The sequence below is a fragment of the Bombus pyrosoma genome, linkage group LG11 (assembly GCF_014825855.1).
Source record: "Bombus pyrosoma isolate SC7728 linkage group LG11, ASM1482585v1, whole genome shotgun sequence".
NCBI classification, from domain to species: Eukaryota; Metazoa; Arthropoda; class Insecta; order Hymenoptera; family Apidae; genus Bombus; species Bombus pyrosoma.
In genome coordinates, this window is record NC_057780.1 from 10,887,698 (window position 1) to 10,903,068 (window position 15,371).

At 42.2% G+C, this 15,371-nt stretch overlaps 1 protein-coding gene across 3 annotated transcripts in view; it reads right to left on the reverse strand.

The window, feature by feature from the left end:
• The window catches only part of LOC122572439 (protein apterous-like), a 53,860-nt gene extending 39,699 nt beyond the window's left edge, over nt 1-14,161 (reverse strand). For all 3 annotated transcript variants that reach the window (XR_006318454.1, XR_006318453.1, XM_043737389.1), the window contains exon 1: nt 13,175-14,161. Coding sequence is in view for 1 of the 3 variants with exons in the window: in XM_043737389.1 (XP_043593324.1) it covers nt 13,175-13,222 (48 nt within the window). In the remaining 2 variants the exon portion in view is untranslated. The remainder of the gene's footprint in view (nt 1-13,174) is intronic.
• Nucleotides 14,162-15,371: the final 1,210 nt, after the last annotated feature.

Genomic DNA, 15,371 nt, shown 5'->3' on the forward strand with positions numbered 1-15,371 from the left:
CGTTGTCGGACCGACAACTGGAATAGGCGAAATAGGACAACAACCTAACAGGCACGAAGAGCAAGACGGCGACGGGGACAGTATCCAAAGTGACAGCGGATTACGGCTCGGTTGACATCGGCAAAGGGCAAGGGGTCTAGAGAAAAGGAGAAAGATAAAGAGTGGCATGCTGACGGCAGTAGCCGGTCGCCTCTGATGGATGTCGTAAGGCGGTGTGCGCATGCGCGCGACCCTATAAGGCGCCCGAAGCCGACCAATCCGAGTCGCCGCCGTGTTTCAACTGTCAACGCGGTTGCGGCGTACCGCGGTGCGCTCCAGACATAAATTACGTGGCGAGCTGCCCTGGTCCTCTCCTTCTTGTCCCTCTCTCTTTCCGCCTCCCTTTTTTCCTCTACCCCTCTTTCTCGCTCTTTCTAATACCTTTCAACTTCTCCTTCCCTTCTTCTTTACCCGGGAACCCTTTCTTCCCCATTTCCTTCTCACTCAGGTCATAGAGGCCCTACGCTTCCTTAGGCTCTCTCTCCGGTGGAAAACCAATGCCGCACTTTACGACACCAGATACCGGTATTTACTGCATCTCCGTTGAAGCGGCGCGTTTGCGATCGAGCCCGAAGGGCGGTTAGCTTGTGCGCATAGAACGTCGTAAAGATCGCTACACTGAGCGGTGATGCCCCACGGTGACGAATTTAAACTCGTATTCCAACGATCGATGTTAAAGTTGATGGCACTTACAGTTAGTACCTTCGGTGGATAGTAATCATGCGTCGAGGGAATTTTACTTTTGTCGAAACTCTTTACTCTAAGCATTAAGAGGCAATGTTGCGTTAAATCTTCTCTCAGCTAAATTATGAAAGTTTCTGTTGGAACTTAAAGTTGAAAAATATATCAGACGAATCCTTGAAATTCCCTTTCGTAACCACTGTGTGACACAACGTTCAATAATGTAAATTAATTGAAAAACAATTGCAAATGTAACGTAACAGTTGTCCCTAATAGGTCAATCGACTTTGTAATTTACCTAGATAAAAGTAAACGAAGTGAATTTCAACGAAAGCAAAATCTTCAATAAACAAGTATATTTTTTCTTTTTCATTAAATAAACATGATTTAGCAATCTGTGGATAATACTAAAGGAAAAAAGATATCTCTACGACGATCTTCTTATTAAATTCGCGTTCCAGTTGCGACATAGATTCTGATTCTCTAAGTTGGCTACCGACTTCTATCTTTTTCTGTTCTATTTCTTTTTTCCATTAACTGATTCATCGAACCATAATGGTCCTAGAAATGGCACAAAAGAGATCGATCGGATAAAGCGCGCATGCGCGGCGCCGCGTGTTTCACGACGAGGGAAAACTAATAGAAATTACCAGGTTTGTTTGTTACGGCGGATTTTCACTGTGCAACGTAACGATTACGCGGCGGCCGTTGTTTCTTATGTAATAAACCGGGTCGCGGAAAGAATCCGTGGAACGCGCGTTTCGACGTGTCTCTCTGGTGCTTCTGGCGTGCAACCTATCGCGAGTCGTGGCTCGTTTCCTTCGAAGATCATTGATTAAGCTTCGATTGGAACTTTGATTGGGCGACTTTCTTGTCGCTAACAGTAACAACGACACCCCGCGGTGGTGAACTCGATTCTCCGAGGGAATATGCTGGTTTCTAGCAAAACGATTCGAGTCGCTCACCTCAAACGTTATTCGAATATCGTGGAAGAAGATGAAGTTAATTATAACTTTCCTCTTTTTTATTAATTCCCTTGATAGATTTAACTAATATATTTCTTTCTTCCTCTATTTTCTCTGTTATTTCTTACACAAAGTTATTGATTTGACAAAGATCTTAATTTTACTTATTTATAAAGGTTTGTTTTTAGAAAAACATTACTAAGAATTTCTCGATAATTGTAAGTTTCGATTTAACGGGCTTCCGCACCTATTTCTGTTTTTTATTTATGAACGTGGACAATATCGCTATCTATTTCCTGTCATTGATAGTATCGTATCTACTCAATGTCAATTTGTAAACGCAGTTTCTTTCATCCAGTATTTCATTAAAACACATATGTACATACACCGAAATATCGATTTGTATTCTGATCGACATACAAATACAAAACTACGTTTCTCAGAAAAGAAACCTCTACTTTCAATATATTTTTTCACAAAGAATCGTTCTTTTTCCGATTATTTATTATTGCATTAAAAACTAACATGTTGAAATTTAATGGATTCAAATATTTCTACCATATTCGTAGATACATATATAAAGACATCCTGTACATCTGTTACATGTATATGTATATCAGGCAATCACAATGAAACGTTCTTTTAAATGTTACATCCATAACAACGGATCATCAAGACCTTCAGTCTTGCCTTTATTGGTTCAACAATGTTTGTTACGTTCGCCGATAACACCGGCGCATCATGCAAGAAATCAACCAGGTTTTCATACACTGTTCCTCGCTTAATGTCATTATTAACCTCCGCTCGAACAATGCACAGCTTTTTTAACAGTGTAGGCGCATTTCTTAACACTCCATTGTGCCAGGTCGCACTCCTCGAGCCGCGAGCGAAGATGTTCTTTGGTACCAACATAGGTCGCCGCTTTTCTTTTGACGTGCCTCAATGAGATTTCCCAACCTTCCCCTCGTATCGGGCATCGCGGCGAAACAAGCGCCAACAACGAATGCAAATAGAGATATTTCCTCGAGAGAATGCGGCTGGAAATCTCTGTTTTTCCATCTGAACACGCGTTTCTCACGAACATTTTCGCCGCACTCCGTTTTGGTATGCGATCGTACTGGAATATCTTCTTGGATCGTAACCTAACCTAAATTTCGAACCGTTTCCACCGTTGCAACAGTTAGGATTATAAATAATATGCGGATCTTTCGTCAGTTTCGACAATAAGAAAGGATTGGTTATATATTGAGGATTATAAGAAGAGTAGGTGAACAGGAAGAACAACTCTCTCATTCTTCAAAGCAGTGTACAATCGCAAGATTTATGAAGTATGTTAACGATTGTGCGAACTCGACACAGTGTGATGTAAAGAATAGGAACAAAGAATGGATATATAGCATATGTTTAACACTAATAGCAACCATTCATAAGAGTTAATTGAGAATTAACACTGCAGATTGTGATGTATCGTAGATTTAGTCCTTTGCCAGTCTACTAATCCCGATCCTAGACTTTGTTCTCAGAAACTCCATCGATTATCCTAAATGCAAAAGGAACATCCTCGTTTCGTTGTCTTCACCATGGAAAAGGTCAACCATCCATATTTCATTGGAAAATTTCTATCAACCAATGAATTCCATTATTATCGATTATCACTACAAACCACGTACCAGAGATATTTTAATTCCAATCCCAGAACTCTGCTTTCATGAAATTCCACGGTTATCCTAAATATCAGATCAATAGCTTCATTTTCCTCCTTTCGCCGTGAGATCAATCAGCGATGCTTCACTGAAAAATTTCGTATTGGAAAATTTCAACGACGCCCAATGCATTCCGGTTGGTTATAGAAGCTGGACGAGTTCCATTTCCAGAATTTGCCCGATGCTCGATTTCGTAAGAGCGAACGCGACAACCGGCGAGTAGCTCGCGCGAACAGACGAGAGATCGATACGGGTATCCTATAAATTTCCCACGAAACGGCACGACCGGTCGATCGATCTTCACTCGGCTTCGCGAGATCCTTATCCATCTCGAGAGTGGACCTGCCACAGGCGGCCGGGTGCTCGGACTGTAAAACAGACTTTCACCGTGGCTCTAACTTGCACAAGACTCCGCCTTTTTCATTTTCACGAAACGTGAAGTAAATAACGAGCGCGGAATCCGTCGGGATGCCGGCACGAAAAGCCAGTAGAATGCCGCCAGAAATGCCGCTCGACGGTCGTTCGATTGTGCGACAGCCTCTGCGAACTACTGCCAAGATATCGACTGTCGATTACATTGGTCGCTGTGTACATCTACTTTTGTATTTTTTCTTTCGTCTGTTACTTTACTTTTCCTCTTTTCGTATCTTTTTTCCTTTCCCTTTTGTTTCATTAATTTTTCTAGGGCAAACAGACGCGTGGACCGCGTGCACACCAAGATAACACGATGTATTAAGTTCGCGCCGTGACTTTCAGATTGATAAGTAATCGATGATTCATCTGTTTCACGTCGGGGTAACTTGCGCCGAGCCGTTAACGAGTTATCAAAGCAGAGATACGCTGGTCCATTAGATAGAAAATACGAGGTCGAGTTGGAAATTTTTATTGAACAACCACGTTCTCGTGGAACCTATAAAATCTTTCTTCCCAAACACTTTCTTCCCAGAAGCTGTTTCCTCCGTCTGTTCGCGAACGAGGAATGGGGTAATTGGAGCGTGATTCTTTTTGTAGCGCGACACGATCTCGTATGATTTACGAGAAGTCATCAGTATGAATCAGACACGACTCGAGCCGAGAATTTTTCTACGATCGTTCCCCTCGTTTGGAAAACGCCGAGCTGCCTGTTTCCAGACGGAGAAGTTAACTGGAGACTGGAGACTTAACCATGGGAAAATGGATCTCAAATCGAATCGAGTCTGCAGTCGTTCTGTAAGGAGGATGAGAAACGAGTCGGTTTCACGCGGGAAAAGTTCCAAGGACCATACGGTCCGAATACGGTAGGAATAGGAGAGCTGGTAAAATTTATTGGGGACGAACTCTCGCCGCGTCGCCTCCATGACGGCTCCGGTGCTTAATCATTTTCCGGGACAAAAAGAAACGCGAAATTCACCATTTCTTTATCACTCTTGCGAGTCATTAGGAAAAGCTTAGGAGCAACGAATAGGATCGCTGTTTTGAAAGGAAAAACGATTTGAACGACGAACATGGACAATGCGTTTGACCTGAGTAAAAACGTGTAAAAGAAAGAGCACGATCCTTGATCTTGTTGATTTTAAAATATTATAGGTGTTATAAATAGACAAATTTACTTTTATCAATACATTAGCGTATACATAAGGTATGATCAAATGGAACAATTAACGTATCAATGTTAGACTCTGTAGAAAGGACAATAGTTTTATTTCTACAAATTTATCAGCCGCGAATGTGCTAAAAGAGTTCTCATAGATACTCAATGACGAATCTGGAACGTATATACTTCCATGACTCAAATTTTTAAGGTCCACAATTTTCAGATTCTATTTTTCCCAGCATCTCCTGTTATCCATATTTACATTACATTAAAAACTATAATAAATTATTAATTACTAGAAATAGTACTAAAAGCAATAAATTACTGATTACGAACGTCTTCAGAAAACTGTCACCGATATCGCAACTATAAATTTTGTAACATATCCTCTCAATTTTTTCAACTTCCAAAATTCCGAAATCCTCAAGCTCCAATGCCAACAGTTCTCAGCATGTCCTATTATCGATACTAAAAGCGAGACCACAAAAAAATCAAACCAGGAAATTCGCTCGCAGCCCGAATCTGACATCTCTCTTTGTCCCATTTCTCTCTCGCTCTGTCGATTCTATAAACACGCGCGTCCCGTGTTGGCCGCGTATCAGCTTCCCTTGGCCAGCCATGATAGTGATAACAATAAACAGCCTCGTCCACTCGGCGGACGGGCTGCAGCCTGTGGTTTCTCTTAAAACGCGTGGGCGACGCTTAACACCGCAGAGAACCGATAAACTGCTCGCTATCTGCACTTCTCCGCGGCGACCGGCTACCAACCGGCCGGACCTCGAGCTACTCGCGACCGGACAAAAATATTGGATCGTGGCTGTTCGTGTGCTACTGTGCCACCTCGGTTATTCGGCTGCTACGACGACAGCCAACTGAGAGAAACAAAAAACGAGAAAAAGGAATAAAGAAGGAAGGTGTTTGCGAAGGAAGAAGCCACCAGTCGAGCTCTAAATATAGATTCAACCCCTTTGGATCAGAGACTGGTCTTAAAGAGTATTGGTGTATTTTACGAGGATTTGATGAGAGCAGGATTTTGAAGGTGAATGATCGAAAATGGTACATAATCGTCGATGGTACTTTTACCATTATTCAGTGTTCATTTTCTATTTTTTCTTTTTTTCTTATGTTGCTTTTAACTTTTAATTTCGTGTGGAATTTTTAATTTTATTATTAAACTGTTGGTAATGGATGACAGATTACTTGCGAATGCAAGGATTAATTATATTAAAAATAAGGCAAAAAGATTAATGTTTTTTACTCGATATAAGATGCGTACTTTTTTGTGAAATCCAGATAGTTATTCACGACTCGATGTTGAAATTATTGTTTCGCTTCTTTCAATTACGTCGCGTGTCATGTATATGTAAATATAAAAAGCTGTAATTTCAAGTTCGATAAAATGTCATGTAAATTCTTCCGCTCGAGGAACTTAACCGATCCAACTTCAATCTTCGACCTCCCACGTTATCGTACAGAAACACTGTTTTCATTCAACAAAAAGAAATTATCATTTCTAATTATTTTTAATCTGTACATATTATGAAACCAGTTCGACTATCAATCTGCCCGAATTTTCACGAATTTCTAGCACGACTTGATCGCCATGAATATTAAACGTATCGCGTTTTTGCGTGTGATTGCGAAACCTGCGTTTTTGCAAATTTTATGAATCACGACACCGAACGAAATCGCGTATTGTCGAATTTACCCGACCAATTCTCGCTATCGACGCTTTCCACGCGATTAAACGACTTCTTAATGACAAAAATGACGAAGAATCAAAACCGAATCAGAGTGATAAAAGATCGAGAGCGAGAAATCTACTTGATCGAACGATACTACGATATTCTGTGGAAATAAAAAAGGAGATTGAAAAAATAGAAAAATATGGAGACGAATATTGTCGTCCTTGCGTCACATCCGGTGCGTGATTGCACAATCGCCAGGACTATCGAGATCCGAGGGAAGCGACTCGTTTGCAGTGAGGCAAAGAATACGTAACGATAATTGAGAAATTATAAATTTTGACGATTGTTCCAGGAAATCGGTGATCTCAACTGCGTAGAAACATCGTTATTATTCTACGTGTTCAGTTTTGTTTTCTTCTTCTGGTACGATGTTTGCGGAGAAGATTTTGATTTAACGACGCTCGGATAATTTTCATCGCTCGTTTCAATGTTACGTCTACAATGATCTTATGTTTCCTGTGTATCTAGAACAAAAGTTCCGCTAGATTTCTTCCTTGCTCGATGTCAATTCAAATGAACGTGATTAATAACTATTAACAATCAAAGAAGTTCCTTTTTTCACATCATTTACGCATAGGTAGAAAATAAAGACAATTAACTCCTATCTTTTAGAAAATCCTAATCTTTTGTCTTTTGGTGCTACTATGCAAAATTGACCAGATGAAATTTTTTTTTTTTATTGTTTCCACCGAGACAAAATAAAAGAGATAATGCTACTGTATAAATAAAAGTATGCTAAAATTCTTCGTCAATCGTATAATCTCTGTGTATTTTCAATTTACAATTATCCGAACGAAGCTTTATTCACATAGGCAATTTTTCTTTTCATATTATTCTAAGAAGAAAAAAGGGATGTGAAAGAGAAGGAATCTCGCAACTGCCTGGCGAAGCAAAGAGGTGTAAGAGTACTTGAAATAAGTGATGAGAAAACAGTTATTTAAATACTGAAACGAGACGAGATACCGGGGACACAGAACGGCGGCACGCCGAGCAGGCCAAGAATCGCGACCCGACCCCGAGATACCGCTTTCCCTCCCTCTGTGGCCACTTCGCGTTCCGGGAAAATTCAGATCGCGTCTTCGTCTGCCAACGACGCGACGCCCGATTCGACCGCTATTAATCACGTGCAAAACCGTGATCGGCCCGCTGAAAGCATGAGTAAACGTTTCGACGTACCGCAACGAGGACCGTTTGAAAATTTTGCGAAATGACCGACCGACAGATGATGCATTCGAAGAAACACAAACGGACAGATTCAATCTTCTCGCGATTATTCGTGACTTTGATGTATTCGGGAATTTTGAAAGGGCCTCGTCGAGTATTTAAAGAAAATGGAACGATCGATGAGACAACTATGTTTTCGAGTTGTCAGCAAGAGTGAAAATCGGAACGTTTGACGATAGACAAAAAGTGAAAACAAAGAGAAATTTTCCTAGAAGCTGTAAAACTGCCAGTGGGAAACGAATTTCCTGTTCGTCGAATATAAATCATACGTTCTTACGACGGAAAGAGCATAGTGGAACGAATTAATTTAGGAATCGCGATTAAAAGATCTATTCTACCCAACGTGTTTTTTATTCCGAGAACCGCCAGTGAACAGGCAGTTAGGATATTAACAAGTTCCTGTGCAATAAATTAGCCACCTAGAACCAGGCTCTACTTCATAAATGTCTATTTATTCGTTCTTTTACTTGGTGATCCCTTATTCGATGATTCACCGAAATTCAAACGCATGACGAATAAAAATCTTTATCTTCTAACGTGTGATAGGAAATTCATTTCGTTACATTTTTTACGCATGAATAAAAAATCAAAAAGAAGAAGAGGAATTCCGTTCAACTAAATTTCACTAAAAAATTCATATCCCTTTATAACGTTTTTCTATATAATCAATTCTAAACAAAATATTTGAGAAGTACTAAATGTTGATGTAAAAGAATTACGAGCAATTCCGTTTCCTCAAATTTCGCTGAAAAGTTAAAGAAACGCGGAAGAACCGGCAAATTTTTGCCAAAAGACGAACGTGGCACTTTGGAGGACAGTTTCGAGAGCCACGATAGGCAAAAGCATATCGCCCCCAGTCCGTATCTAAATAAACGACAAAAGATGGAGCGCGGCGCGGATTTATTAAACGTTCGTCCCGCGATGACCGCCGCCGCTCCGTGGCGGATATATCTCAACAGGCCCGGCCAATAAATTACGCTCGACACAAACGGACCACTATCACGGACAGACACGTTCGTGCCACGTCGCGCTTATCTCATCGAAGTTACAATAATCACACTCTCTCCGGCCGGCTCCATGCTGACGCACGCGTCCGGCTGCGTGCATAGAAAAAGATTGAAAGCGTCGAGAGACTAAACGACGCCAAATCCGTGTGACGCTGATTAGATGCGTTCCACCAATATCAGTTTCAACGATTGGATTTCAATTGACCGACTGCAGGTCAGGATCGATGAAAGCTTGTTTGTTGAATCACCACTTGTACGCCATGGATGTTTATGTAAATTCATATTTTGATAACGATACTAATCATATTATCATAATGACTATTTATGTCATATCACAATGTATATATCATAGCGATTATTTTGCTTTGAACATCAGTCTTCGAACAATGGTTTAATGATTATATATGTACATAGTTGTCTCGATGATTTGAACGAAGGTTTGCAATAGTTTAAGAAGGTCTGAGTGGGTTTGAAAGCAATCGAAGCCGAGAAAGAGAATGTGGAACAGTTTAAGCGCAGGTTACTTTCAGGAAATTTCAGAGCAGACGTAAAATGAATTAACGTCGATATCTTCTGAGCTTTTGCAAGAACATTCCTGTCGAATTACGCCAGTAGGAGGAAATATATAGGTGGAAGGGTAACATCGAGAAACTGAGTTCGATGGGGAAGAAGATGTAAATTTCACTCTTAAAATCTGCGATCTTCGAAATATTCGATAATATTAAGCTTCCCCTTTAATTCCTCCGATCTTAATTACCTCAACATTGCTTCGCATTTTAGATTCTTATATCACCACTTACATTTCAACAACATACAAGGAATTTTAAATGTTTGAAAAGAAACTTTGACATATTAACGATTGCATCGTGTTCTCCTTAAATTTAAGAAATATTTTAATGGTAGGAAAATTTGTGTCAAAGATTACCAAAGAGCGTAACATTAATCGTGGTATGAAAGAAAACGTTGTGTAACTTGCAAGTTTCGGCTCAACTATCATTCAATCACGTTGTAATGCAACTCTGTCTTAAAACCACCTCAAACCACGAAGTCAACATTGTTCCGGTAGCAAGAATGTCTGCTCAACCCGACGAATAACTCCCGTCAAGCATATGAAACGTCTGAAAAATCCGTCGCAGACCCGAACTCGTAATTCACGCAGTTGTCGCGGAAATTGTTATTTATTTTCACCGCAGTCGCGGCCCCTGTCGCGAGATGAATTATTCGACCGTGCACGCGGTCACAAAGGAGCGTAGGAAAATCTCGGGTTGCGCAACGAAGAAACAGAGAAAATTAAGCCAGTTGAAAGTCAAACTGATCGACTCTGTTTCCTGTAACAATCTTTTATTTTGACAGGTAATGGAATATACGATTAAATTTTTCATAAATACGCAAAAATGTGTAATCGATGTACGATAAACGCGTCAACTCGGCAAAAGCTAAACGATTAACCTCGGTTGAGACGATCAGTTTGACTGTTGTGTGATTCAATTGCGCTGGCCATTCGTCGCCGCCACGAAAACGGCGCGCCATTCCCGCGCCCCGTTTTGCGTTTCATGCGATAAAATAATCGCGTCGCTATAAGGAGATTGGGACATTTAACGCACGGCGCCTCTTATACGATACGCTTTAATCGACCGCTGATTCTTTGGTAAACAAATTATTTACGCCGTGTTTCTTTCAATGATTTTCGTTGTAAAAATTTCGAAGAATAGCCGTCAGATTAAATGAATGAAAATTACAGAATTATTGCGAATGACGTATCTCACGATTTGAAAACTTGTATGTTCTTTAGAAGAAAAAAAACAACAACACACGACACCATGAAATATGGTTTACAGGAATGATTAGAAAGATAATGAAATATACTTCATCGTGAATAATTCCATGAATAATAGAGAGATAGTTTTGTTTGAGAAAATTTTCGTGGAATTTTTGGTGGATTTTTATAGCAGTTTTTTGTAGATAGATATAGGGGCGTGAAAAAGTATAATTTACAAAATTCACGTTCTGATGTAATAAGAATTTCCGAGTACTTATACGGATTCTGAGCAAAGTAAGAATATAAAATTAACATAACGTATATGGAATTAACATAATGTTTATCACCAGACAAACAAAAAAGCAAATAAATCTTAATATAACGTATATTACAGCGTTAATATAATTTGATAAAAAATGGAACTCAATCTCTTTCCTCGACTATGCATTATCGATCAATACTAAAAATAATTTATATTCCATTTCTACGATATGCATTATTTCCTTACTTGTATTGCTAAAATATTCCCAAATATGTATGTACATTGAAACGATACAACAAAGTAAGTTAAAAAGATCGGAAATTAATTCTGAGAAAAGTTTTCGCGAACACAAGTTAATCGAACGAAAGAGAACGAAGATAATGAAAGTCGTTCGAACTCTCGTTTGAAACGGTTTATATCGATTAACACTCAATTTCGGTGGAATCAGCGAAAATAAAGGGAAAAGAGAAGGATTGGTAAGCGATGGCATGCGTTTTACATCCAGCTCGTTTCGTCGGCGTAGCCACGAGTTAATGCATCGGTTCAATTAGCGGCCATCGTGGTGACACCGAACAATCAATTACGTTTGTTTACAAGGTGTACCCGTTAACGGCACAGCCATTCAACAGTCGTTTAAAACGGAATTAACATTCCTTGAAGATGAACGCCGGTTTCGCTGATCGTACATTGCTCGACACCGTTCGAACCATCGTGCAATGGAAAACGAACGTCGCCGCTAAAAATCACGAGCATCCACGTTCCGCCGTTTAATCCGACATAATTTCCTTCATGACCAAAACGGTTTCGTGAAATGTTCGTAGTAAATATCACGACGCAGAGGAATTTCGATTTCTCTTTCGAAAATTAACTTGCCTTGCTAAAACACGAGTATACGTACGGGATTTTCTCGAAAAGCATCGAAAAGCATTTTGCAAAACGAGAATAACCCAAAGAACACAACAGGATTAAATAACATCGTATAAAAAGTATAAAGAAACGACATCAGTGTTTAACATTTCGCTTCGATCTACTAAAAATGGTAATCGCTTTCAGCGATGGACCAAAGAAAAATCTCAGTCTAAAGAGTTCATGCAATATCAACCCTTCTCGAACAATGACAAGGAGAAAGAAAAATGTATACCTTTTAACCGATCGAAATCTGCAACCCCTTTCAGCCAGGGGAATCAATTAACAAATCGGGGGCGCGACTCGGGTTCGCGTGTCGCGATCCATTACACCGGTGACACCCGAAAAATTCACAAGCTTCGTGGCGATCCGTCAAACCCGTGGTTCGTGTACGCACGCAGGTCTGTCGTCGAGACGGGGTTTTTTCTGTCGGCGGCGATCTACAACGTCGTCGCGAATCCCTGAAACCCGTTCCGCGCCACGGCCGGCGAATATATCAACCGTTGCGTCGCCGATAAGCGTCGGAACTCGTCGGCGACTCGTTCGCCCAGCAATATTCCAATTACGGAATCACCGGCAATAAAATCGTTGGATCGAATTATCCAGCTAGGATTTGTTTCCATTAACAGCTACAACCGGACACCGACAGCCGCCATCGAGCGGCTCCCTTATCCCTCGCAACGCGAGGTTTTAATTAGTTTGCCGAGCCTGAGAATTTAGAATCTTGGAGATTGGACGTTTCCAGCGATCCTAAGACGTGGATTAATCTGTTTTTCGTGAAAAAACTGTCATGTTGGAGTTGACAGATACTTAGGAGGTAGACTATGATATTTTGAAGAAAAAGATCGTCGTATCGGGGTACGTTGATAGAAATCTAGAATTTTCAAGTTTGTAGGATACAACTATTTAAAAGCACCCATTACAACTCGCAGAAAATACGACTCTAATTCCAGAATTTCAGTCAGTTGAAAGAAACCTAATAAACCTAATAAGAATTATTGAAAAATATCTGTTACAACTCCCGAAAATGTAATAATTCAGGAATGTAGGTCGCTCGAAAGCCACCAAAGAACCAAATTGCGACCCCCTCTCCTCTTGTAACATTCTAAAAAAAGTTCTGCTCCAGGTGCAAGTGTCAAGTTGCAAGAGTTGCAAACTCGGTGGAGATCAAAGGGTCGAGGTAAGGATCATCATCCACAGATCATCGAGGCCTGCGTGACAAAGGACCGGGAGCCCCTCTCGACGGTTTCGTGGTGCGTACACGGCCAATAAGCAAAGAACCGAGGGAATAGAGGGATGACACTCACCCAGTGCATGCCGGTGGTAGGAGGGGCGCGCTCCTCATACACTCCCATCAGGGTGGCTGCTGTCGCGGGGTAGTTCCCGCCGAGGGTGCGCGACGCCGAAGCTGCTTGGGGGGGAGTCCCGGGGGATCCGCTTGCCGATAACGCGGAGATGGCGTCCGCTGCGCAGGTTCCCTTCTTTTGCCTCCTCTTCTTCTTTCTCCACCACCGTCAAGCTCGCTTCACCCTCTACTTTCCTTTGTTCGGCAATTTTTTCCGCACTCAAAAACGTCACTGGCACCTCCGCGCTGCTCTTTTCCCCGGACTTGTATCAATATTTATATATGTCGAATATGAAAGAAAAGTCCAGGAGAGAACTGATAATCGTTATCTGGTGGGTGGGTAACGCGCGCCCTCGCGGGCACATTTCGCTGAAAAAGAATCACTCCGAGAATCCAGCAGCTAATTCTGCTCTATTAAAAGCGAAGATACGGTGTAACAGTACGGAAACACCGAGCAGACAGTCACGTTACCCCGGAGAAGAAAGTACACCCCTCACTGATACACAATCACTATGGACGCAACGGACAGTCGTTCATCGACGCGACGAGTTGGGGCGACGGGGCGCAGTCCTAGAACCTTGTCGCGGAATTCCTGGTTCCATATCGAACCAAATGGTTCACAAGCACTAGAGTAATCGGAGAAACGCGCGACGAAGTAACACCCGACTAGTCCGCGCACCTGCACTCGAATACTACCACCGTCCTGGTGTCCTTGGAGCATCGACAGCTTGGTGATCGATCTCAGTTCGTGCTCCTTCGAGGGGACGACCGGACACGCGTCAGACACGTTTCATGGCGCATGTGCCCCGTGTGGTACAAAGGAACGACGAGATCCAACGACCACGACCACGGCCACGGCGACGACACGTCGAGAGGAACGACGCCAGAAAACGAGATTCGCGCGAGCACGCTGCGCCACGGTAAATACAGACCCGTCTACCGAGCCGAAGCCGCGATGCGGAGTGAGGGAACCGGCACAGCTGCAACTGGTTCCAGCCAGAGGCAGCGCCGCATCGCGGTGGAACCGTGAAAACCACCGCGTCACAAGGTGGGGCGGACACGGTTCCACGAAGAACCGCCTACTGGCACCCCCTCCCAGGTCGACAGTGGAACGACAGGCCACGCCCCTACACGAAACCCGATACTGTCTTTCCTTGTCTGTTCCGCAATTCTGTCTGGTCAGACCTTGTCTCGAGCACCACGACTACTTTGCTCCACGCCGCGCTCCTGCTCCAGAGAACCGTCTGCACGAGAGAACAGCGGCTCCGCTGCGGTACACAGTGGCGTAGCCTTCTACGTATATGTGGTTTCGTAGAACAGACGCTTTAAATTGGTGCCTCGGACGGCTGGGTTCTTTGCCGTTTTGTTATGTCACCGCGGAAATGAATGTATCGGGGATGTAGGAATGGAAATGGTGAACGTTCGTTGTCGATCGAATGATTGTTCCCGTGAAAGAGATAATAATGTTGGATCGTGAAGAACGATAACTTCGTGTAAATATTTCGCTAATTTACTAGTTTCTAATAACTTATTCCGCGGCTGTATTGAATCAAAGTAAGATGTAAAAAGTAAGTTTCTGATGTCAAGGAATCCATTATCCGAGAGGAAGTGGCCAAGATCAAAGCGTTAGAAGTACCTTAAACACTTGAAAACTCTAGACACCTCGTTTTCATGTCAAAATTGAAAGTTGGCTGCCCACACTGGGCCATTGCCCTCGTTTTGAGTATATTTCGAGACGAAAAAAGATGTCGTAATTGTTCTCCCAACGATCCGCTCAACCATCTGGCATTTGCATGAACAACCAATTTACACGTTGCCTCTCGTCACGCGACGCCTTTAACCGCGATTGTCGTTTAACTACAATTTTTTCATCACGAATGCATGTCGCCACAAAAGGGCGCGTTTTGAAAAACGTACAGCGCGATTCCATCGAAAAATTCGAGAGGAATTCACAAGTCAAATCGAGGGACCGGTTGCATCCGGCTTTCCGCAATCTTCAGAAGGTCTCGGTTCTCTTTTTTTATTTCGCTCTTTGGAAAGTCGATTCGACGGGACAGTGGCGGCCTTCGTCTTTTTGCGTCGATGCCTTTTCTACACACCATTGTTCGTCATTATATTCGCCACCTGGAACTTTTTCGTCGGGATTTTCCTGTCGCTAC